Source organism: Dendrobates tinctorius, unplaced genomic scaffold, assembly GCF_039654945.1.
Source record: "Dendrobates tinctorius isolate UK_male_01 unplaced genomic scaffold, ASM3965494v1 ptg000013l, whole genome shotgun sequence".
Lineage (NCBI taxonomy): Eukaryota > Metazoa > Chordata > Amphibia > Anura > Dendrobatidae > Dendrobates > Dendrobates tinctorius.
This window is the reverse complement of record NW_027361681.1, coordinates 3634386-3661086: the sequence shown is the minus strand read 5'-3', so window position 1 is coordinate 3661086 and position 26701 is coordinate 3634386. Positions and strand designations below refer to the sequence as shown.

Genomic DNA, 26701 nt, shown 5'->3' with positions numbered 1-26701 from the left:
TCTGCTACACCTCCAGTCAGTATAAGACTGCACCATCATATATCCTCTCTCCCTGTCCTCTGCTACACCTCCGGTCAGTATAAGACACTGCCCCATCATATATCCTCTGTCCCTGTCCTCTCCTACACCTCCGGTCAGTATAAGACACTGCACCATCATGTATCCTCTGTCCCTGTCCTCTGCTACACCTCCGGTCAGTATAAGACTCTGCACCATCATATATGCTCTGTCGCTGTCCTCTGCTACACCTCCGGTCAGTATAAGACTGCACCATCATATATCCTCTATCCCTGTCCTCTGCTACACCTCCGGTCAGTATAAGACACTGCCCCATCATATATCCTCTGTCCCTGTCCTCTGCTACACCTCCGGTCAGTACAAGACTCTGCACCATCATATATCCTCTGTCCCTGTCCTCTGCTACACCTCCGGTCAGTATAAGACACTGCACCATCATATATCCTCTGTCCCTATCCTCTGCTACACCTCTGTTCAGTATAAGACTCTGCACCACCATATATCCTCTCTCCCTGTCCTCTGCTACACCTCCGGTCAGTATAAGACACTGCACCATCATGTATCCTCTGTTCCTGTCCTCTGCTACACCTCCGGTCAGTATAAGACACTGCACCATCATATATCCTCTGTCCCTATCCTCTGCTACACCTCTGTTCAGTATAAGACTCTGCACCACCATATATCCTCTCTCCCTGTCCTCTGCTACACCTCAGGTCAGTATAAGACACTGCACCATCATGTATCCTCTGTTCCTGTCCTCTGCTACACCTCCGGTCAGTATAAGACACTGCACCATCATGTATCCTCTGTCCCTGTCCTCTGCTACACCTCCGGTCAGTATAAGACACTGCACCATCATATATCCTCTCTCCCTGTCCTATGCTACACCTCCGGTCAGTACAAGACTCTGCACCATCATATATCCTCTCTCCCTGTCCTCTGCTACACCTCCGGTCAGTATAAGACACTGCACCATCATGTATCCTCTGTCCCTGTCCTCTGCTACACCTCCGGTCAGTATAAGACTCTGCACCATCATATATGCTCTGTCGCTGTCCTCTGCTACACCTCCGGTCAGTATAAGACTGCACCATCATATATCCTCTCTCCCTGTCCTCTGCTACACCTCCGGTCAGTATAAGACACTGCCCCATCATATATCCTCTGTCCCTGTCCTCTGCTACACCTCCGGTCAGTACAAGACTCTGCACCATCATATATCCTCTGTCCCTGTCCTCTGCTACACCTCCGGTCAGTATAAGACACTGCACCATCATATATCCTCTGTCCCTATCCTCTGCTACACCTCTGGTCAGTATAAGACTCTGCACCACCATATATCCTCTCTCCTTGTCTTCTGCTACACCTCCGGTCAGTATAAGACTCTGCACCATCATATACCCTTTGTCCCTGTCCTCTGCTACACCTCCGGTCAGTATAAGACACTGCACCATCATATATCCTCTGTTCCTGTCCTCTGCTACACCTCCGGTCAGTATAAGACACTGCACCATCATGTATCCTCAGTCGCTGTCCTCTGCTACACCTCCGGTCAGTATAAGACTGCACCACCATATATCCTCTCTCCCTGTCTTCTGCTACACCTCCGGTCAGTATAAGACTCTGCACCATCATATACCCTTTGTCCCTGTCCTCTGCTACACCTCCGGTCAGTATAAGACACTGCACCCTCATATATCCTCTGTCCCTGTCCTCTGCTACACCTCTGGTCAGTATAAGACTCTGCACCACCATATATCCTCTCTCCCTGTCTTCTGCTACACCTCCGGTCAGTATAAGACTCTGCACCATCATATACCCTTTGTCCCTGTCCTCTGCTACACCTCCGGTCAGTATAAGACACTGCACCATCATATATCCTCTGTCCCTGTCCTCTGCTACACCTCCGGTCAGTATAAGACTCTGCACCATCATATATGCTCTGTCTCTATCCTCTGCTACACCTCCAGTCAGTACAAGACTGCACCATCATATATCCTCTCTCCCTGTCCTCTGCTACACCTCCGGTCAGTATAAGACACTGCCCCATCATATATCCTCTGTCCCTGTCCTCTCCTACACCTCCGGTCAGTATAAGACACTGCACCATCATGTATCCTCTGTCCCTGTCCTCTGCTACACCTCCGGTCAGTATAAGACTCTGCACCATCATATATGCTCTGTCGCTGTCCTCTGCTACACCTCCGGTCAGTATAAGACTGCACCATCATATATCCTCTCTCCCTGTCCTCTGCTACACCTCCGGTCAGTATAAGACACTGCCCCATCATATATCCTCTGTCCCTGTCCTCTGCTACACCTCCGGTCAGTACAAGACTCTGCACCATCATATATCCTCTGTCCCTGTCCTCTGCTACACCTCCGGTCAGTATAAGACACTGCACCATCATATATCCTCTGTCCCTATCCTCTGCTACACCTCTGGTCAGTATAAGACTCTGCACCACCATATATCCTCTCTCCTTGTCTTCTGCTACACCTCCGGTCAGTATAAGACTCTGCACCATCATATACCCTTTGTCCCTGTCCTCTGCTACACCTCCAGTCAGTATAAGACACTGCACCATCATATATCCTCTCTCCCTGTCCTATGCTACACCTCCGGTCAGTACAAGACTCTGCACCATCATATATCCTCTCTCCCTGTCCTCTGCTACACCTCCGGTCAGTATAAGACACTGCACCATCATGTATCCTCTGTTCCTGTCCTCTGCTACACCTCCGGTCAGTATAAGACACTGCACCATCATGTATCCTCTGTCCCTGTCCTCTGCTACACCTCCGGTCAGTATAAGACTCTGCACCATCATATATGCTCTGTCGCTGTCCTCTGCTACACCTCCGGTCAGTATAAGACTGCACCACCATATATCCTCTCTCCCTGTCTTCTGCTACACCTCCGGTTAGTATAAGACTCTGCACCATCATATACCCTTTGTCCCTGTCCTCTGCTACACCTCCGGTCAGTATAAGACACTGCACCATCATATATCCTCTCTCCCTGTCCTATGCTACACCTCCGGTCAGTACAAGACTCTGCACCATCATATATCCTCTGTCCCTGTCCTCTGCTACACCTCCGGTCAGTACAAGACTCTGCACCATCATATCTCCTCTGTCCCTGTCCTCTGCTACACCTCCGGTCAGTATAAGACACTGCACCCTCATATATCCTCTGTCCCTGTCCTCTGCTACACCTCTTGTCAGTATAAGACTCTGCACCACCATATATCCTCTCTCCCTGTCTTCTGCTACACCTCCGGTCAGTATAAGACACTGCACCATCATGTATCCTCTGTCCCTGTCCTCTGCTACACCTCCGGTCAGTATAAGACACTGCACCATCATGTATCCTCTGTCCCTGTCCTCTGCTACACCTCCGGTCAGTATAAGACTCTGCACCATCATATATGCTCTGTCGCTGTCCTCTGCTACACCTCCGGTCAGTATAAGACTGCACCACCATATATCCTCTCTCCCTGTCTTCTGCTACACCTCCGGTCAGTATAAGACTCTGCACCATCATATACCCTTTGTCCCTGTCCTCTGCTACACCTCCGGTCAGTATAAGACACTGCACCATCATATATCCTCTCTCCCTGTCCTTTGCTACACCTCCGGTCAGTACAAGACTCTGCACCATCATATATCCTCTGTCCCTGTCCTCTGCTACACCTCCGGTCAGTACAAGACTCTGCACCATCATATCTCCTCTGTCCCTGTCCTCTGCTACATCTGCGGTCAGTATAAGACACTGCACCCTCATATATCCTCTGTCCCTGTCCTCTGCTACACCTCTGGTCAGTATAAGACTCTGCACCACCATATATCCTCTCTCCCTGTCCTCTGCTACACCTCCGGTCAGTATAAGACTCTGCACCATCATATACCCTTTGTCCCTGTCCTCTGCTACACCTCCGGTCAGTATAAGACACTGCACCATCATATGTCCTCTGTCCCTGTCCTCTGCTACACCTCTGGTCAGTATAAGACACTGCACCCTCATATATCCTCTGTCCCTGTCCTCTGCTACACCTCTGGTCAGTATAAGACTGTGCACCACCATATATCTTCTCTCCCTGTCTTCTGCTACACCTCCGGTCAGTATAAGACTCTGCACCACCATATATCCTCTCTCCCTGTCTTCTGCTACACCTCTGGTCAGTATAAGACTCTGCACCATCATATACCCTTTGTCCCTGTCCTCTGCTACACCTCCGGTCAGTATAAGACACTGCACCATCATATATCCTCTGTCCCTGTCCTCTGCTACACCTCCGGTCAGTATAAGACTCTGCACCATCATATATGCTCTGTCTCTATCCTCTGCTACACCTCCAGTCAGTACAAGACTGCACCATCATATATCCTCTCTCCCTGTCCTCTGCTACACCTCCGGTCAGTATAAGACACTGCCCCATCATATATCCTCTGTCCCTGTCCTCTCCTACACCTCCGGTCAGTATAAGACACTGCACCATCATGTATCCTCTGTCCCTGTCCTCTGCTACACCTCCAGTCAGTATAAGACTCTGCACCATCATATATGCTCTGTCGCTGTCCTCTGCTACACCTCCGGTCAGTATAAGACTGCACCATCATATATCCTCTCTCCCTGTCCTCTGCTACACCTCCGGTCAGTATAAGACACTGCCCCATCATATATCCTCTGTCCCTGTCCTCTGCTACACCTCCGGTCAGTACAAGACTCTGCACCATCATATATCTTCTGTCCCTGTCCTCTGCTACACCTCCGGTCAGTATAAGACACTGCACCATCATATATCCTCTGTCCCTATCCTCTGCTACACCTCTGGTCAGTATAAGACTCTGCACCACCATATATCCTCTCTCCTTGTCTTCTGCTACACCTCCGGTCAGTATAAGACTCTGCACCATCATATACCCTTTGTCCCTGTCCTCTGCTACACCTCCGGTCAGTATAAGACACTGCACCATCATATATCCTCTCTCCCTGTCCTATGCTACACCTCCGGTCAGTACAAGACTCTGCACCATCATATATCCTCTCTCCCTGTCCTCTGCTACACCTCCGGTCAGTATAAGACACTGCACCATCATGTATCCTCTGTTCCTGTCCTCTGCTACACCTCCGGTCAGTATAAGACACTGCACCATCATGTATCCTCTGTCCCTGTCCTCTGCTACACCTCCGGTCAGTATAAGACTCTGCACCATCATATATGCTCTGTCGCTGTCCTCTGCTACACCTCCGGTCAGTATAAGACTGCACCACCATATATCCTCTCTCCCTGTCTTCTGCTACACCTCCGGTCAGTATAAGACTCTGCACCATCATATACCCTTTGTCCCTGTCCTCTGCTACACCTCCGGTCAGTATAAGACACTGCACCATCATATATCCTCTCTCCCTGTCCTATGCTACACCTCCGGTCAGTACAAGACTCTGCACCATCATATATCCTCTGTCCCTGTCCTCTGCTACACCTCCGGTCAGTACAAGACTCTGCACCATCATATCTCCTCTGTCCCTGTCCTCTGCTACACCTCCGGTCAGTATAAGACACTGCACCCTCATATATCCTCTGTCCCTGTCCTCTGCTACACCTCTTGTCAGTATAAGACACTGCCCCATCATATATCCTCTGTCCCTGTCCTCTCCTACACCTCCGGTCAGTATAAGACACTGCACCATCATGTATCCTCTGTCCCTGTCCTCTGCTACACCTCCGGTCAGTATAAGACTCTGCACCATCATATATGCTCTGTCGCTGTCCTCTGCTACACCTCCGGTCAGTATAAGACTGCACCATCATATATCCTCTCTCCCTGTCCTCTGCTACACCTCCGGTCAGTATAAGACACTGCCCCATCATATATCCTCTGTCCCTGTCCTCTGCTACACCTCCGGTCAGTATAAGACACTGCACCATCATATATCCTCTGTCCCTATCCTCTGCTACACCTCTGGTCAGTATAAGACTCTGCACCACCATATATCCTCTCTCCTTGTCTTCTGCTACACCTCCGGTCAGTATAAGACTCTGCACCATCATATACCCTTTGTCCCTGTCCTCTGCTACACCTCCGGTCAGTATAAGACACTGCACCATCATATATCCTCTCTCCCTGTCCTATGCTACACCTCCGGTCAGTACAAGACTCTGCACCATCATATATCCTCTCTCCCTGTCCTCTGCTACACCTCCGGTCAGTATAAGACACTGCACCATCATGTATCCTCTGTTCCTGTACTCTGCTACACCTCCGGTCAGTATAAGACACTGCACCATCATGTATCCTCTGTCCCTGTCCTCTGCTACACCTCCGGTCATTATAAGACTCTGCACCATCATATATGCTCTGTCGCTGTCCTCTGCTACACCTCCGGTCAGTATAAGACTGCACCACCATATATCCTCTCTCCCTGTCTTCTGCTACACCTCCGGTCAGTATAAGACTCTGCACCATCATATACCCTTTGTCCCTGTCCTCTGCTACACCTCCGGTCAGTATAAGACACTGCACCATCATATATCCTCTCTCCCTGTCCTATGCTACACCTCCGGTCAGTACAAGACTCTGCACCATCATATATCCTCTGTCCCTGTCCTCTGCTACACCTCCGGTCAGTACAAGACTCTGCACCATCATATCTCCTCTGTCCCTGTCCTCTGCTACACCTCCGGTCAGTATAAGACACTGCACCCTCATATATCCTCTGTCCCTGTCCTCTGCTACACCTCTGGTCAGTATAAGACTCTGCACCACCATATATCCTCTCTCCCTGTCTTCTGCTACACCTCCGGTCAGTATAAGACTCTGCACCATCATATACCCTTTGTCCCTGTCCTCTGCTACACCTCCGGTCAGTATAAGACACTGCACCATCATATATCCTCTGTCCCTGTCCTCTGCTACACCTCTGGTCAGTATAAGACACTGCACCCTCATATATCCTCTGTCCCTGTCCTCTGCTACACCTCTGGTCAGTATAAGACTGTGCACCACCATATATCCTCTCTCCCTGTCTTCTGCTACACCTCCGGTCAGTATAAGACTCTGCACCACCATATATCCTCTCTCCCTGTCTTCTGCTACACCTCTGGTCAGTATAAGACTCTGCACCATCATATACCCTTTGTCCCTGTCCTCTGCTACACCTCCGGTCAGTATAAGACACTGCACCATCATATATCCTCTGTCCCTGTCCTCTGCTACACCTCCGGGCAGTATAAGACTCTGCACCATCATATATGCTCTGTCTCTATCCTCTGCTACACCTCCAGTCAGTACAAGACTGCACCATCATATATCCTCTCTCCCTGTCCTCTGCTACACCTCCGGTCAGTATAAGACACTGCCCCATCATATATCCTCTGTCCCTGTCCTCTCCTACACCTCCGGTCAGTATAAGACACTGCACCATCATGTATCCTCTGTCCCTGTCCTCTGCTACACCTCCGGTCAGTATAAGACTCTGCACCATCATATATGCTCTGTCTCTATCCTCTGCTACACCTCCGGTCAGTACAAGACTGCACCATCATATATCCTCTCTCCCTGTCCTCTGCTACACCTCCGATCAGTATAAGACACTGCCCCATCATATATCCTCTGTCCCTGTCCTCTCCTACACCTCCGGTCAGTATAAGACACTGCACCATCATGTATCCTCTATCCCTGTCCTCTGCTACACCTCCGGTCAGTATAAGACACTACACCATCGGTATAACAAACGGCACATTCATATATCTTCTTCCTCTGTCCTCTCGTACACCTCTGGTCAGATGAAGAGTTTTCTTCTTTTGTATTTTTCAACACTTCTGTTCAGTATAAGTAACTAAATCTTTATAAATCTTCTTTCTCTGTCCTCTCCTACACCTCTGGTGAGTATAAATCCCTACATCTTCATATATTATCTATGTCTGTCCTCTCCAACACCTCTGGACATTCTTCTGACCTCTTCAACCCCTCTGGTCATTAAAAAGACTCTTCACTTAATATATTCTTTTTCCCTGTTCTCTCTTACACCTCTGGTCAGTATAAGAATCCACAGCTTCATATATATTAATCTTCGGTCCTCTTCTACACTTCAGGTCATTATAAGACACTACATCTTCATATATATCACTTTCTCATATCCTCATCTGTCAGTAACAGACTCTACAACTTCATATATCAGATTGTAAATCCCTTTCTTGCACCTCTAGTCAGTATAAGCCTCTACACCTGTATATGTTCTCTTTCTCTGCCCTCTTCTACACCTCTGGTCACTATAAAACAATCCATCTTCATATATCTTACTCTTTCTTCGTCTCCTACACCTCTGGTCAATATACAACAAAACACCTTCTTCTGTCCTCTCCTACACCTCCTGTCAGTGTAAGAATCTTCACCTTCTAATGTACACTGACGAGTATATTTTACTACACCGTTACATAGATCATGACCTCCCAAGAAGATGAGACTTAATGTCTTCTTACTTTTCAGCTTGTGAAAGCCTCACGTTTGATGAGAAGACCATGAGCCCCTTACTCGCCTTATCAGACAATAACAGCCTTAAGTTCCTCCCAAAGAAAGCAAAGGACTATCCAGATGGACCTGAAAGATTCGACCACTGGCCCAACTGCTTGGCAGTAGAGTCCTTCCAGAAGGGCATCCATATGTGGAAGGTGAATGTGGAGACATGCGGTGCTTACAAGCTTGGCATCACCTACAGATCTATCGCACGAAAAGGCTCGGGCAATGATGCCAGGCTCGGCTACAACCCTGTGTCCTGGATCTTCTCTCGCTACGACAAAGACTTCCGCTTTTCCCACGACTCTCAGCATCACACCGTAGAACTTCTCAAGAGTCCCAAACAAGTCGGTATCCTGGTGGACATGGACGCCGGAGAGCTGATCTTCTTCGACCCTTCTTCTTGTATCATCTTGTACAGCCACCAGACAAGGTTCTCCGCTCCGATCAGCCCAGTGTTTGCTGTGGCCGATGAGAGCATTAGTCTTGAGAAGTGATGATGATGGAGGCGTCCTCCTTATTTATAGAAAAGACTGAAGATTTTTATATAATCTCTCTGATGGTGTTACATATGTAAAGAAGAACTCCATGGGTTGCTTCTCAGGAAGCTAGCCCTTACCTGGTGGAGATGGGTGGCCAGTTAGGGCCCGATGGTGCCTTCCTAGCCTATGTTAGATCTAGAGAACCTAACGTGGGCTCAGAACTTGGGGTCCCACAAGCAGAGTGCAATAAGGCCATGATGGACACCAGGTGGCATGTTATTACCGAGCAAGTCTGAGAAATCAATGTGAGACTCCCCATTTCATACCATGTTATGTAACACAGACTTCTTGGAAGTGCCACAAAAATGTTCCAAAAGTCCCAAGACCCCGTGTAGCTCCATCATTTTTAATTTTCCAGAAACACCATTCAGGTCCACAGCTTGTGATGGATATTACAGCAGCACAACCAAATTAATCGGGCTGAGCTACAATACCAGACCCAACCCAAGGGCAAGAGTGGCGCTATTGAGTTAAAGTGAAAACATTATTAATGATTCGTCAAAATATAACCCTAACCCTCACTGATCTCTAATATGGCTGGTGTGGTGATCAGTTTATTATATTTCCAGCTCCTGCCACCCATGATTTCACGCTGGACAGCCTTGTCTGGCCAGCAATGTAGTATTAGTAGTGGCCATTCATATCAAGATCTTAAAGGGATCCTCCACCCAGGGACTGAAAAAGATCCAAACATTGCTAATTGACCTGGTGCAATCCATTTGGCTCTCGTTTCCTCCTCTGCTTAGATTGGTGCACCACTCCTCCCACATCCAGGATGGCATAGGGTGCAGAGCGGTAAATCTAAACCTCCCCTGTACCGTGAGATAGGGAACACGTGGTTTAGACGTACCACTGTGCTCCCCATGATATCGGTGGATAATCCCTGGAAGTCCTCCAGGGCAGGGGCTTTTTTTTCCAGAATGTCTTTCCATTCTCACTAATAAAGGGGCATCCCGACCCAGGGCCCTCTTCTATGATGTCCACATACCCTCAATATGGACAACTCCCATACATTCATTACCATTGTTGTACTAACGGCTCTTAGCTAGGATGGAACATTGGCCACAGAACGGTTCTATGGATCTCCAATATGACTTCATGTTAATGCGGTCAATAGATGGCAACGTAATGGGAATACCGGTCAGGCTCATTTGCATGTTGAATTACAAAGTTTTTGCACCTCTCTCTTATATAAATGTGACTATTTTATCATTCCACTTTTGCCTTGGAAAATGTAAGACTGTGAATCCTTTAAGATATAGATATTCTGGAAGACATGATTATGTGAAGATTCAGATGTAGAATTGTAGAAATTGTAAATATATTTGCACAAAATCTATAAAAATTGTTAGAATCGAATGTAAGTTATAATGTTGTACTATATAGAACTTGTCATAAATGTCGGAAATGCCGCTGTTCTTCTGAATCTGGGGATGGTTTTCTTGTCTTCCTGCTCCTCTCTGTTCCTGAGATATGGCCTCCACTTCCCTTCCTATAAATCTAGTCTCATTAGCCAATCGAGTGTGGTCCTAAAGAGCACACCTGCATAATAGCGTGAGGACCACACCCACTTGGCTAACAAGACTAGATTTAGATCCAAGGAAGTGGAAGCCATATCTCAGGAACGGAGAGGAGCAGGAAGACAAGAAAACCATCTCCAGATTCAGGAGAACGGCGACATTTACACCAGGTTAATAAAACAACATATTTATGAAAAGTGACATTACTATTAAAATATTATATTGTTATAACATTCATGTGTCTTTGGTCTATTATAACACATTACATTTTGGCAACACAATTTAAAAAATGTTGGGATCCCATATACTGGCAAACTAAAAGATTACCATGTGCAAGGAGGTGGAAGCCTTTCGAGTTGGGGCTGTACTGTTTATTTGGTCAAAGATATGATGGAGGTTTGGGCTGTCACCTGGAATCATGTGACCAAGGATGACCACCCAGGGTAGGATTTTTTTGGAACTGTCCTTTAATTTCCGGGATGTACACTGTACCCGTCAGGGGCCACCAGCCAGGACCTTGAGTAGTTTTGTGCACACAGCTCCAGCGCTCCTGTTATGTCCACCGGCAGATAAGCCGCTGATCATAACTAGACTGCTGAGATTTATCTCACCCGCTGTCAACCGTGCTGGAGCGAAGTGCAGGGAGCGAAGTGGACTTTGCCCATTTGGTACAGAAAACAGCAAGCGGCACATTTAAAGGGCCCTCCCCGGGTGACAAAACATAGAAGCCACGGCTCATGCCGTATCCTGTAGGGCACCTATGCCTCGTCATAAAGTGTTCCTTCCGCAGTGAGTAGGGTTTCTAGGTGGCAACCTATGTGGCCGCCATTAGTAGGCGACCATCCCCATAATGGCGGCCACATAAGTGGTAATGCACATTTTACTAAATGGGATATTTCTATAATGTTCATACATTTTTAGAAGGATGCATTTATTGGATTCTCTCCCTGAAATAAACCTCCCAAATATACCACAGCTCAGCAGTTCACCTTTGTCTCAGAGTGCTGTTGCTATGGGTACTTTGCCTAGCAACAAGACATTTTAATCGTGTTGTTTGATATGGTTGTTGCTAGGGCAGATTCCTAGCAGCGCTTAAAGTCATGTCTGCCCTTTTACGTTTTCATGTCTTTTTAGCTGGGGATCTCCTTTAAGGCTCGGTAAATCACAAGTCCCCTGTTATTTCATGAACTGTTGAAGTCGTGGGACGAGCTGATCTAGCGACTGGATCAAGTGATCTGAAGGGATGTCATCCCTGAAACCCTTCTGGAGGAGGAAGCTGACCATCCCGGCTTCTCTAGCAGCCGTATAATCATTAACAAAATCATCTCCGACATGAGCCACCTGATGCGGGACCACGTCCCCCAGCTTCAGGGCCTTGTGAAAAATGCCCACATCTGGTTTAGCAACACCGGCGCTCTCCGACGTCAGCACAAAATCAAAATGTCTGTCTAATTCAACCTGCCTGAGGATGTCATCCAACCTCCGGTCAAAGTTAGAGATCACCGCCATCTTGAGTCCCAGTTCACTGCATCCTATAAGTGCCTCTCGGGCGCCGGGTAAGACCTCCCAGTACTTGGCGGTGGAGAAGTCCTGGAAGAGTTTCTCAGACAAGGGTCGGAGGAACTTCTCATCTTGGACACCTGCAAAGCGAAATGTTTGGGACACCACGTCCAGCCACCACTGGTGGGAAGTCATGCCTTGGGAGCGTCCATAATTGGGGAACAGACGACATTGGTTACCGTACACCTGCCGAAAGGAAGACTCCAGGGTGGCAGAATCCACCTGAAGGCCTCTGCTCCTGGCCTCGGCCTGGTACTGTTGGCCGACGGGAAGCCGCATCCGAAGCAGAGTGTCTTTCACGTCCCATGTTAGAAGCTTGAGTTTCATTTTTCGACATCTTTTCCGAAAAAGGAGATAGCCGTTAGTTGTATAGCAGTTACTAGTTAAAGGGCCATTAAACCCATGGTCACCTAATTCCATAGACGGACACTAATGTAAGCCACTACCTCCAATCAGAAATGGCTGATAGACAAAACGGAGCATATTTAATTTTTTACTGGGTGTCGCTTTTTCTCGGTGATTAAAGTAGATGGAGCACTCACTTTTCCTAAATTACAACTATACTCTGGAATTTACACTCCACCCAAGATTCTCATTAGTCATAGAACAGGTAAATCTATACGGCCAAATGATTTCCCGATATTATTCATCGGCTGCATACCCCTCCTCCCTCCACAAAGAGCACATGACTCCATCTTGACACATATCAGAAATCCGATACCCTCTTCGCCCTTATGATGGGCACAATAAGTGTCTTGGGTAAGAATTTAAGCAAACACATAGCGCCAAAGTTACAGTGCGCTGGCACGTGTGTACCCACGGGATTAACTGTTCGAGAACATTAGTTATTGTCTTAGGTGCAAGCCTCAACACCTTCCCAATCAGAGCCTGGAAACGGGGCTTATTTTACCAAACAGCCATGAAGCGGTCACTGGCTAAATATATACAATACAGACCAAAAGTTTGGACACACCTTCCCATTCAAAGAGTTTTCTTTATTTTTATTACTATGAAAATTATAGATTCACTCTGAAGACATCAAAACTATGAATTAACTAACACATATGGAATTATATAATTAACAAAAAAGTGTGAAACAACTGAAAATATGTCTTATATTCTAGGTTCTTCAAAGTAGCCACCTTTTGCTTTGATTACTGCTTTGCACACTCTTGGCATTCTCTTGATGAGCTTCAACAGGTAGTCACTGGAAATGGTCTTCCAACAGTCTTGAAGGAGTTCCCAGAGAGGCTTAGCACTTGTTGGCCCTTTTGCCTTCACTCTGCGCTCCAGCTCGCCCCAAACATCTCGATTGGGTTCAGGTCTGGTGACTGTGGAGGCCAGGTCATCTGGCGTAACACCTCATCACTCTCCTTCTTGGTCAAATAGCCCTTACACAGCCTGGAGGTGTGTTTGGGGTCATTGTCCTCTTGAAAAATAAATGATGGTCCAACTAAACGTAAACCGGATGGAATAGCATGCCGCTGTAACATGCTGTGGTAGCCATGCTGGTTCAGTATGCCTTCAGTTTTGAATAAATCCCCAACAGTGTCACCAGCAAAGCACCCCCACACTATCACACCTCCTCCTCCATGCTTCACGGTGGGAACCAGGCATGTAGAGTCCATCCGTTCACCTTTTCTGCGTCGCACAAAGACACGGTGGTTGGAACCAAAGATCTCAAATTTGGACTCATCAGACCAAAGCACAGATTTCCACTGGTCATTCCTTGTGTTCTTTAGCCCAAACAAGTCTCTTCGGCTTGTTGCCTGTCCTTAGCAGTGGTTTCCTAGCAGCTATTTTACCATGAAGGCCTGCTGCACAAAGTCTCCTCTTAACAGTTGTTGTAGAGATGTGTCTGCTGCTAGAACTCTGTGTGGCATTGACCTTGTCTCTACTCTGAGCTGCTGTTAACCTGCGATTTCTGAGGCTGGTGACTCGGATGAACTTATCCTCCACAGCAGAGGTGACTCTTGGTCTTCCTTTCCTGGGGTGGCCCTCATGTGAGCCAGTTTCTTTTTAGCGCTTGATGGTTTTTGCCACTGCACTTGGGGACACTTTCAAAGTTTTCCCAATTTTTCGGACTGACTGACCTTCATTTCTTAAAGTAATGATGGCCACTTGTTTTTCTTTACTTAGAATTTGTATTATGGCAAGAAAAAAGCAGCTAACAGTCTATTCAGTAGGACGATCAGCTGTGTATCCACCAGACTTCTGCACAACACAACTGATGGTCCCAACCCCATTTATAAAGCAAGAAATCCCACTTATTAAACCTGACAGGGCACACCTGTGAAGTGAAAACCATTTCCGGTGACTACCTCTTGAAGCTCATCAAGAGAATGCCAAGAGTGTGCAAAGCAGTAATCAAAGCAAAGGGTGGCTACTTTGAAGAACCTAGAATATAAGACATATTTTCAATTGTTTCACACTTTTTTGTTAATTATATAATTCCACATGTTAATTCATAGTTTTGATGCCTTCAGAGTGAATCTACAATTTTCATGGTCATGAAAATAAAGAAAACTCTTTGAATGAGGTGTGTCCAAACTTTTGGTCTGTACTGTATTTATACAGTATATATGCTGTGACTGGGGAAACTATAAGTCTGAGATAAGAAAAGCTGAAACTGAGATTTACAGCGCCATCTCCTGGCCACTATAATGTGACAACCTTGTGTGCAGGGTTGTGCATGATGCGACTTATTACGGTAATTGAATCCCCTGGTGTTTGTATGAAGGAGTCGAGTGGGTGGTCCTATTCAGAAACTGACAACTAACTGCATGCAGTCATACAGAGACCGCCCACTGGACTCCTGCACACGCTTCAATGAATAAAATGCAAGCTATACAGAAACGTTTACCACAAAAATGTATATCAAGCTGATAAGCTCCTCCGGCTCTACAACAGCCTGCCTGCGGATAAGATACAATTTTCAACATTACACGTTCCCTTTAAGGCCCCCATACACGTTACATAAAAGTCATCCAAACCCACTGACTTCAGAAGGATTGGCTGACAATCTAGTGTGTAAGGTGGGCTCCTGACTCTCCCCTTACAGATTATATCGGGGGAACGGGTGAATGGAAATAAATTCCCCCGATCTTTAAGCCAATGGCTCTCATACAGAGCACCGGAGCAGTCAGGTGAGCCGAGCGCTGCTGTGTATGGGGAGTCAGGAGAGGGGCTATATAATGTGTATGGGGAGTCAGGAGAGGGGCTATATAATGTGTATGGGGGAGTCAGGAGAGGCGGCTATATGTGTATGTGGGAGTCAGGAGAGGGGCTATATAATGTGTATGGGGGAGTCAGGAGAGGGGCTATATAATGTGTACGGGGGAGTCAGGAGAAAGGCTATATAATGTGTACGGGGGAGTCAGGAGAGGGGCTATATAATGTGTACGGGGGAGTCAGGAGAGGGGCTATATAATGTGTACGGGGGGAGTCAGGAGAGGGGCTATATAATGTGTATGGGGGAGTCAGGGGAGGGGCTATATAATGTGTATGGGGGAGTCAGGGGAGGGGCTATATAATGCGTATGGGGGAGTCAGGGGAGGGGCTATATAATGTGTATGGGGGAGTCAGGAGAGGGGCTATATAATGTGTATGGGGGAGTCAGGAGAGGGGCTATATAATGTGTATGGGGAAGTCAGGAGAGTGGCTATATAATGTGTATGGGGGAGTCAGGAGAGGCGGCTATATGTGTATGGGGGAGTCAGGAGAGGCGGCTATATAATGTGTATGGGGGAGTCAGGAGAGGGGCTATATAATGTGTATGGGGGAGTCAGGAGAGGCGGCTATATAATGTGTATGGGGGAGTCAGGAGAGGCGGCTATATGTGTATGGGGGAGTCAGGAGAGGCGGCTATATAATGTGTATGGGGAGTCAGGAGAGGGGCTATATAATGTGTATGGGGGAGTCAGGGGAGGGGATATATAATGTGTATGGGGGAGTCAGGGGAGGGGCTATATAATGTGTATGGGGGAGTCAGGAGAGGCGGCTATATGTGTATGGGGGAGTCAGGAGAGGCGGCTATATAATGTGCATGGGGGAGTCAGGAGAGGGGCTATATAATGTGTATGGGGGAGTCAGGGGAGGGGATATATAATGTGTATGGGGGAGTCAGGGGAGGGGCTATATAATGTGTATGGGGGAGTCAGGGGAGGGGCTATATAATGTGTATGGGGGAGTCAGGAGAGGGGCTATATAATGTGTATGGGGGAGTCAGGAGAGGCGGCTATATAATGTGTACAGGGGAGTCAGGAGAGGCGGCTATATAATGTGTACGGGGGAGTCAGGAGAGGCGGCTATATAATGTGTACGGGGGAGTCAGGAGAGGCGGCTATATAATGTGCATGGGGGAGTCAGGAGTGGGGCTATATAATGTGTACGGGGGAGTCAGGAGAGGGGCTATATGTGTATGGGGGAGTCAGGGGAGGGGCTATATAATGTGTATGGGGGAGTCAGGGGAGGGGCTATATAATGTGTATGGGGGAGTCAGGAGAGGCGGCTATATGTGTATGGGGGAGTCAGGAGAGGCGGCTATATAATGTGTATGGGGGAGTCAGGAGAGGCGGCTATATAATGTGTATGGGGGAGTCAGGAGAGGGGCTATATAATGTGTATGGGGGAGTCAGGAGAGGGGCTATATAATGTGTATGGGGGAGTCAGGAGAGGGGCTATATAATGTGTATGGGGGAGTCAGGAGAGGGGCTATATAATGTGTATGGGGGAGTCAGGAGAGGGGCTATATAATGCGTATGGAGGAGTCAGGGGAGGCGGCTATATAATAATAATAATAATAATTTTTATTTATATAGCGCCAACATATTCCGCAGCACTTTACAATTAAGCGGGGACATGTACAGACAATAAATTCAATACAAGTTAAGACAATTCAAACAGTGACATTAGGAGTGAGGTCCCTGCTCGCAAGCTTACAATCTACAAGGAAATGGGGGGACACAGTAGGTGAGAAATGCTTGTTAATTCAGGTCTGGCAATTATAATAGGGATTTTCATATAAAGCTGCATGATCCGGTCATCAGCCCGTGTGTTTAAGTGCAAAAGACAAGTATCAAGTGCAGTTATCATGTGCATGAAGGGTGTGGAGACAGATGAATAGTAGGGTGCAGATTCAGAATAATATTTGGAAGGAGGGAACAGGGCAAAGTTAGCTTGCTGAGTAGTTGATGTGATAGGCTTGTTTGAAGAGATGGGTTTTCAAAGCGCGCTTGAATAGGTCAGGGCTAGGTATCAGTCTGATCGTCTGGGGAAGTGCATTCCAGAGAGCTGGAGCAGCACGAGATAAGTCTTGGAGACGGAGGTGCGAGGTTCGGATTACGGGGGATGTTAGTCTTAGGTCATTTGTAGAACGGAGGGCACGTGTAGGGCGATAGACAGAGATGAGAGAGGAGATATAAGGCGGTGCAGAACAGTGGAGAGCTTTGTGGGTGAGAGAGATGAGTTTATACTGGACCCTGTAGCGAATAGGTAGCCAGTGTATAATGTGGCTATATAATGTGTACGGGGGAGTCAGGAGAGGGGCTATATAATGCATATGGAGGAGTCAGGGGAGGCGGCTATATGTGTACAGGGGAGTCAGGAGAGGGGCTATATAATGTGTACGGGGGAGTCAGGAGAGGCGGCTATATGTGTACGGGGGAGTCAGGAGAGGTGGCTATATAATGTGTATGGGGGAGTCAGGAGAGGGGCTATATAATGTGTATGGGGGAGTCAGGAGAGGGGCTATATAATGTGTATGGGGGAGTCAGGAGAGGGGCTATATAATGTGTATGGGGGAGTCAGGAGAGGCGGCTATATAATGTGTACAGGGGGAGTCAGGAGAGGCGGCTATATGTGTACGGGGGAGTCAGGAGAGGTGGCTATATAATGTGTATGGGGGAGTCAGGAGAGGGGCTATATAATGTGTATGGGGGAGTCAGGAGAGGGGCTATATAATGTGCATGGGGGATTGAGGAGAGGTGGCTATATAATGTGTATGGGGAGTCAGGGGAGGCGGCTATATAATGTGTATGGTTGAGTCAGGAGAGGGGCTATATAATGTGCATGAGGGAGTCAGGAGAGGGGCTATATAATGTGTATGGGGGAGTGAGGAGAGGCGACTATATAATGTGTATGGGGAGTCAGGAGAGGCGACTATATAATGTGTATGGAGGAATGAGGAGAGGGGCTATATAATGTGTATGGGGCAGTCAGGAGAGGGGCTATATAATGTGTACGGGGGAGTCAGGAGAGTGGCTATATAATGTGTATGGGGGAGTCAGGAGAGGCGGCTATATAATGTGTATGGAGGAATGAGGAGAGGGGCTATATAATGTGTACGGGGGAGTCAGGAGAGGGGCTATATAAAGTGTATGGGGGAGTCAGGAGAGGGGCTATATAATGTGTATGGGGGAGTCAGGAGAGTGGCTATATAATGTGTATGAGGGAGTCAGGAGAGTGGCTATATAATGTGTATGGGGAGTCAGGAGAGGGGCTATATAATGTGTATGGGGGAGTAAGGAGAGGGGCTATATAATGTGTATGAGGGAGTTAGCTTTAGGATAGATAGAAAACCAGACTGCATGTTCTGTATTTAGGCAGAAGCCTGGCTTAAGGGTTCTTTATTTCTGTAGGAAGTTGGGAAATAGGATTTTATAGGGTTAATCCCTACACAAATGGTAGAGGATATTCAGCCCCATGCAGAAGGGGAGGGAGGCGCACATTCGTGGTCTCTGGGACTGAGAAAATAAAGGAGCGCTGTACTCCACTGAGAGGAGGTTGAGTGTGAGCACCACAACTCAATTCAGGATGGCATTCTCAGAATTGTCAGTGGTCCCATTGGTCGGACCCCCAGCGATCGGCAAGTTACCACCTATTCATTGTGTAAAGGATAACTTAAAAAAAAAAAAAAAAAGCCTTTAAAGGGGTTGCCCAGTACTTTTCTATTGATAGCCCACTTTAGGCTATGTGCACACGTAGTTTTGAGAACTGCGGATTTGTCCCCGCGGATTTGTAAAAATCTGCAGGTAAAAAGTCCTGCGGTTTACCTGCGGATTAGCCTGCAGTTTCACACCTAACAATGGAGAAGGTGTGAAACTGCAGCAGAATCCGCACAAAGAATTGACATGCTGCGGATTGTAACCTGCAGCAAATCCGCTCAGAAAAATCTGCAGCATGTGCACAGCGTTTTTGGTTTGACCATTGAAAACAATGGTACTGTACAACCAGCAGAAACTGCTGCGGACCCGCAGGGCCAGAAATGCTGCGGACCCGCAGCAGAATCCGCAGCGTGTGCACTAGGGTGACCGGATCTCATATGAGGGGGAAAAAATGTCAGAATCTTGTCCGTCTGGACCCCACAAAATGATTCCCCTTTCCAGATATTGAGAGAGCCAAAATTTGAGCTCGATCAAACGACGTTAACCCGTGCCGCTCGTCGCTCAAAGTTTGAAAAAATCCAAATTGAGGTATTTTAAGATTTAGGTATTTTGCATAGTCTGTTAGACTATAAAGAATGTGACAACAACATTGCAGAAATAGCCCTGACCAAATTTTCGAACCATTTGTGGTATTTGAATGCAGAGTTGGTGGGATTATCGTTTTTTGATCCCACCATTACAGACAATGAAAAGTTGTTAATGGCTAATAAATTGCTCAGTAGCACAGATGAACCATCAGAGCACGCTAGGGTTGTAAATCCAAAAGTTAGGAAAGAAAAATTAAAAGAGGTAGGAAGTAACCGATTTTAACGACCTTCTGACAAAAGATGAAGAACAAAAGCAATATGTCCTGCAAGTTGTAAGCAAATGCCGAGCATTATATTCTGACGTTTCAAAAACTACTTTAACAAAAGCTCTAGAATAGATTAGATAACTATGCGTGCTCTGATGGTTCATCTGTGCTACTGAGCAATTTATTAGCCATTAACAACTTTTCATTGTCTGTAATGGTGGGATCAAAAAACGATAATCCCACCAACTCTGCATTCAAATACCACAAATGGTTCGAAAATTTGGTCAGGGCTATTTCTGCAATGCTGTTGTCACATTAAGGCCACGTTCACACGCTGCGGATTCCGCTGCGGATTAATCCGCACGGATTTTGCAAAAACCGCAGATAATCCGCAGGTCCATAGACCTGCGGATTATCTGCGGTTTTGCCTGCGGTTTGGTCCTGCGGATTCACTATCTCCACAATGGTGGAGATAGGAACCCGCAGCGGTTTCCGCAGAAAGAATTGACATGCAATTCTTTCTGCGGATTCAAAACCGCAGCAAATCCGCGCGTTTTTTTCCGCAGCGTCGGCACAGCGTTTTTTGTTTTCCCATTCAAATGAATGGTACTGTATACCGCAGCTAAAACTGCTGCGTGTCCGCAGCGGCCAAAACCGCTGCGGAAACGCAGCGGAATCCGCAGTGTGTGCACACAGCCTAAGTCTAACAGACTATGCAAAATACCTAAATCTTAAAATACCTCAATTTGGATTTTTTCAAACTTTGAGCGACGAGCGGCAAGGGTTAACGTCGTTTGATCGAGCTCAAATTTTGGCTCTCTCAATATCTGGAAAGGGGAATCGTTTTGTGGGGTCCAGACGGACAAAATTCCGACATCGATTTTTTGCGGTCACCCTAGTGTGCACATAGCCTTAGGATAAGTCCACCCTGCAATCAGCTGCAGCCGCTGTACGGTGACGGAGCCGTGCAGTTCCTCGTCTGATCCCCTTACCACTATTTGCACCGAGCTCAGCTGATCAGTGCGGGGCTGTATATTGCTCCTCCACCAATCTGATATTTATGACTGATCCTAAGCCATCAATATTAGAGCAGCGGACAACCCCTTTAATACAGGCGGCACAGCCCGGCTTCATCCCGCCACAGTTTGCGCCTTTTGAGTGTATTGGAGATGATGCGGCCATGGCTGTGTATTACACTGAGCGCACAGCAGTGTCCCTTCCTCACACATCACTAGGTGGCTACAAACTAGGACCCAACCACTAAAATACAGGAAATAATAAGGTCCTTGTTACCAATAGCAGCCAATCAAATCACAGCTCTTTTGCAGGGGTTGCAGGTCACAAGCAGCGTTCTGATTGGTTACTAGAGTAAAAACGCCCTCCCAACTAGTGTGGGCTCTGTCACATGACCTCCCTGCTCACCCGACCTCACTTACCGGAAGCTGCGCTTGGAACTGTTATCAGAAGACTCCGGTCCGACAGTAAAATCTTCCCTCACCCGCTCAGGGGAAACAAGAGCAGATAACTGTGGTTCCTGTTTTCAGACACACGGAAACCGTCGGTTCACTAATTGCACTGCTGTCCGTCGCTGAGCACGGGTCCCCGCTTCTGCTCGCCTCACTTTGCTTAGAGTTGTCTCTCAAATTGACGTCAGCGTGGAGAAATGTAGCAGCATTTATTAGAAAAATGCTTAAATAGTAACTCCAAACACATAACGATCGCAGATCCAGATATCACACGGTTTGGAGCATGTGTGGGTGCCATTTGCCTACACATCGTTTCTGGGGAGGATTTGTGTTGAATTCCCGCCATAGTCATGGAGTGGTTTCCGATCAGTTTATGTACTAACATCTCTGCTTGCTGTCACTGAATGAGAGCATGACGGTTCACTGTCAGGCCAGTCCTGTAGTAATGCTTCTCACAGCTGAGGGTTTGTTACAATTGCATCTAGTGTAGACAATCCCCTGCGAGCTGGACTCTGGGTCTGACCTGTTCTGAAAGTGAGGAACCGTGGAGCTAGGCAGGAAAACGGGGCCCTCCATTCTCAGAAGCAAAGCTTGGACCCCGTGTTTATCGCCACTGATCAGATCGTGGCAGAAGTCAGATGGGAAATTCACCTTCAAGGGAATCTATCACCTCTTCAAGTGCCACATAAGGCAGCCATGCGGTCAGTCTACAGGTGATTGCTGCCTGGCGCCTCACTGAACGTGCAGCTACAGGGAGAAGACCATCTTCTTTCCTCCCAGGAGCCGCTGGCTGTCACTCGTGGGTGCGTGCGTACATTCAGTAGTCCAGCTGAAGACTAACCTTCTATCAGCAGCTACATAGCATTTTCCTAGAGGAAAGATTCCCTTAAAAAGGACGTCGCTTGCTAGAACCATGAAACACTTTACCTGAAGTAATTGCCGATGGTTTCCTTTAGTTCCTTCTCCTGAGATACGGCTCAATCTTCCCTGTATATACATGTGGTGGTGGGGTCCTGATGAACACACCCATAGAGAATAGTTGATGGTCAAGGCCACCAGGCTAATAAAGGTTAGACATACAGTACATACAAGGAAGAGGAGGCCGGATCTCAGGAAGCAAAGAAAAACACCGGATTCAGGAGAACAGTGGCAAATATACCAAGTAAAAAATTAGGTATCCACCATTCTCCCCAGGAAGAGGGTTGTGCACCATCTAAAAGGATGTTGGAGATGGCCAAGACCGATTTAAACATGGATCTAGTATTGTTCTCCCTGGTGAACAGCAGCAGGACAGTCAGGAAGGGACGACGGCCTGTTCTCCAGTCACATGACCTGCCTCTGATGACATCCTGGTCCCATCCCCTGCAGCCAATCAGAGCTCTTAGCGGTCCCTTACAATCCTGGCGCAGAGCAACCTGCCCTGCCATGCATGGCGCTCCCTGAATGTTGGGATGCTGCAACATCAGACTTGAATCCAGATGTAGGCATGGGGGGAAAGATCAAGACAAAGCAGTGCGATCTGCAGATCACCATCAGACATGCTTCCATTTTATCGTTAGGGTATGTGGCAGCGCTTTAGATGCAGAGCATGTTCGCTGCCGTCTACTGAACGCAGGGGAATCCGCATGTGTTCACTGAACCGTACGGCTTCACCGCATCCAACCCATTCAATTGGGGAATATCTCCACTAAAGAAAGAGACATGCTGCTGTCTGGAGAGACACACCCCCATGTCCATCTCCGCGGGTGCACATACACACATAGTGGGCACGGGATTTCTTCACATCCCATCCACTGTTCTGTAACATCTTGATGCTGCACAAGTACGCAGCGTCCAACCCGCATGGTTTACTGAGTGTCTGCACATACCCATAGAAATTCTATTTTATTTTTTTTTTTAATTCGTTTATTTAACCTTAAAACAAAAAAAATGTACAACATAAATATTTGCATATGGTAGTAAGCGCTATACAAACTAATTAATATGCAAGGTGATAGAAACATAGCCCACTGAGCACATGCAATTACAATAGGCTGTATACTATGAAGTATTTATGGCAGTTAAATCATACAAGTCAGATAATAAGACCTATTTTAAGTTCCTTAACTACTACTACAGCAACTACTATTTCGCAGCCTAATACCTTACATTATATATCTCTTATGCGATGCCTCCACCTTGCAGGGTAAGATGAGAGGAATTCCACCTCTCCCAAATCTTTTCAAATTTACCCGGGCATCCCCTATTCTGATACAATGTGCGCTCATATGGAATAATCGAATTCACCAGCTCGATCCAGGTTCTGAGGGAGGGACATGAGCCTCCCCATCCACCGCAGTGCCAGTACCTTCCGTGCCATAAACAGCATCTCACGCAAAAAGATCCCGACAGTGTGACCCCAAGTCTCCTCATCCCATACCCCAAACAGACCAGTGGTTCAAGAGGAACAGGAGCTTGTACCAGGGAAGCTAATGACGTCACCTCTTTCCAGTATTGTAGGATAATGGGACACTGCCAGATCATGTGAATAAAATCTGCATCCAATGAGTGACATCGCATACATTCTGATGATTGAAATCAACCCATCCTAAAGAGCCGTGTCAGAGTCAAATATGATTGGTTAATTATATATAACTGTATCATTCTATTATTAATAGATGGAGACACCCCAACCATAGACTCCAGAATCTCTTCCCACTCCTCTCCCTGCGTATCGGGGATGAGCTCTTCCCATTTCCCTTTAATAGTACTTATGGCCGATTCAGCTCCTACTGACAGCATGTATGTAGACAAAGAGGAGATAAGACCCTGAGGACCCTGCGAGTTAAGGATTCCTATCAGAAGCAGAGAGACAAAAGAACATGACCCACGTCCATACACCTCATGTGTGACTGAAAGGCCAATCTCAGCTGCAAGTAGCAGAAAAATTGGGATATCCCATTTAACCTGTAATTGCTCATAAGACACAAAGGTCCCATGATCATACAAATCACCTATTGAGGAGACATTTTATTGAATCCAAAAATCGGTGGATGGATGGTTTAGTAATACTGGAACATAATTATTATTCCACAAGGGCATTTCAGCTATAATGTCCCCAAATCCAATCACATTCTTAATTTGCCTCCATACTGATGGTGCCAGTCGGAGTAGGGGCAATAGATGAGAAACATTGGTCTTTTCCAACTCCAGGAAACCCAGTGGGCAGTCAGCTCGTGCAGCGTGAAGTGATTTTCAGAATTGGGGAGATAATTACCCGGCATCCATTTACTTAGGGCTTTAGCCTGCCCAGACAAATAATACAGAAAAAAATCTGGCAACGCCGCCCCACCCCCATTTTAGGCCTCTGCAGGGTGGACAATCTGAGTTTGGGTCTAGTCTTCCCCCATGTAAAAGATGTAATTTTGAAATTCAGATTCGCAAAGAAGGATTTAGGTACCATTACAGCACTGTGTTGAAGAGAATAGCTGAGCTTAGGGAGCAATATCATTTTAATCAGGTTAATGCGTCCGGCTACAGACAGCGGAAGTTTGCTCCAAGTTGCAAATTTAACTCTAACCAGCTCCAACAGTGGGTGGATGTTAAGTTGTAAGTCAAGCGCACTGCTATGAGATATGTGGACACCTAGATATTTAAAGCTAGATACAATAGACAGCGAGGAGAGAGCCTCAAGTCGGGGCATGGGAGAGGGGTAATAGGGCAGACTTCTCCCAATTTATATATAAGCCCGAATATTTGCTGAATCTATCCATCTATGGTGGCGATCACTTGCAGCAATGCCTCCTCCGCCCAATCCATAAATATCACCATATAAGCCTATGGTATCTACACGACCTGCTGTCTATACCCTTAATGCCAGGGGAAGACCATATACATGTTGTCAATGCCTTGATCGCAAGGGTGAAGAGGGCCGGGGGAAAGGGGGCACCCCTGACGAGTTCCCCTATGTAATGAAAAAGGATCAGATATGGAGTTATTTACAATAATACGAGCTTTGGGTTTCATATATAGCACTTTGACCCATTTTAAAAACTTATCACCAAAGCTATACCTCTGCAAGCATGCAGAAGGCCACTCAAGAGTCAAAGGCCTTGGCCGCACCCAGCGATGCCAATGCTCATTTGTTATCTGGCATCAGGGAGCTATATTGGACCACTGACTGGACTTGTCTGATATTAATAGAAGTACTCTTACCAGGCATAAAGTTGGTGTGGTCAGGATGTATAAGGTCCATTATAATTGAATTCTATCTGGTGGCCAGAACCTTAGTAAAAGTTTTATAGGCCGCATTTACTAATGATATGGGACGATAAGATCCACAGTCCAAAGGGTCCTTCCCCTCCTTCCTAAGCACTATGATATTTGCCTCGTAAAAGGATTCTGGCATAGACTCCCCCTCCCAAATTCCCTGAAATACCTTTAACAGAAGCGGCGCTAATATATCCCGATATTTCCTGTATAATTAAATGGGAAACCCGTCCGGGCCAGTGGAATTCCCAGAGGCCATATCCGTCATGGCATTCTCCATCTCCTCCATAGTAAACTCGATGTCCAAAATGATCTGCTCGTCAGGACTTAGTGTAGGAAATGTTACATCTGACAGATAATCCAAACATGCCACACCATCAGCGCCACTTTTAGAGCTCTATAATGACCTATAGTAAGCATGAAAGCAGCCAAGTATCTCTTCGGTTGAAGACACCAATGAATTATCCAATTTGCAAATCTGTAGTATCGTATTAGAGGTATTATGTTGGCGCACCAGATAGGCCAAAAATTTACTTGCCTGGTTCCCCAACTCAAAATAGGACTGATGGGCAAAGAATAATTTACGCTTAGACTTAGTGTCCATATGCTGAGTGTACAACCTTTGTGCAGCTAACCACTCGACCCTATTGCCGCTAGTCTGATCAGATATATATGTAGCCTCCGAATCTTTCAATCGCCGCTCCACCTCACCATCCTCCTTCGAGGTTAACCGCTTAATATGAGATCGTAGCGGATAAGCAACCCCTCAAATATGCCTTAAGGCCATCCCAAAATAAATTAATATTCTGAGGTTCTGGGTGGGACGAGATGAAACAATGCAACTGATCGATCGTTCTATCAGGAGATTCCACTAACTTCAACCAGAAAGGGTTCAGCTTCCAAACCATCCCATTATTTAATTGCCCATATTTAAGTTTAAGAAGAACCGGGCTGTGGTCTGAGATCCCCCTACTGCCATGTTCTATATTACCCACCCATATCGCTAGACCACTGGATCCGAATATATAACCTATGCGCGACAGAGAGCGCTTTGTGGATGAGTGACAAGTATACTTCTTCATCTCAG

The 26701-nt window shown here is 46.9% G+C and overlaps 3 protein-coding genes across 4 annotated transcripts in view; 1 reads left to right on the top strand and 2 right to left on the bottom strand.

The window, feature by feature from the left end:
- BSPRY (B-box and SPRY domain containing) overlaps positions 1 to 10836 on the top strand; it is a 40119-nt gene extending 29283 nt beyond the window's left edge. The window contains exon 6 of the mRNA XM_073558288.1: positions 8515 to 10836. Coding sequence (XP_073414389.1) covers positions 8515 to 9038 — 524 coding nt within the window. The 3' untranslated portion in view covers positions 9039 to 10836. The remainder of the gene's footprint in view (positions 1 to 8514) is intronic.
- WDR31 (WD repeat domain 31) overlaps positions 1 to 21450 on the bottom strand; it is an 88946-nt gene extending 67496 nt beyond the window's left edge. The window contains exon 1 of the mRNA XM_073558302.1: positions 21337 to 21450. The gene's annotated coding sequence lies outside the window, so the exon portion shown is untranslated. The remainder of the gene's footprint in view (positions 1 to 21336) is intronic.
- Positions 10822 to 21473, bottom strand: HDHD3 (haloacid dehalogenase like hydrolase domain containing 3). 2 transcript variants are annotated; one of them, XM_073558303.1, is made up of 2 exons: positions 21337 to 21473; positions 10822 to 12500 (listed from the first exon to the last, which is right to left on the bottom strand). In XM_073558303.1, the coding sequence occupies exon 2, from the start codon at positions 12488 to 12490 to the stop codon at positions 11780 to 11782; it is 711 nt and encodes a 236-aa protein (XP_073414404.1). In that variant the 5' UTR covers positions 12491 to 12500; positions 21337 to 21473; the 3' UTR covers positions 10822 to 11779. The 2 variants fall into 2 exon arrangements, with proteins under 2 accessions (XP_073414404.1, XP_073414405.1); XM_073558304.1 differs by lacking the exon at positions 21337 to 21473 and adding an exon at positions 21194 to 21257.
- Between the last annotated feature and the right edge of the window lie 5228 nt (positions 21474 to 26701).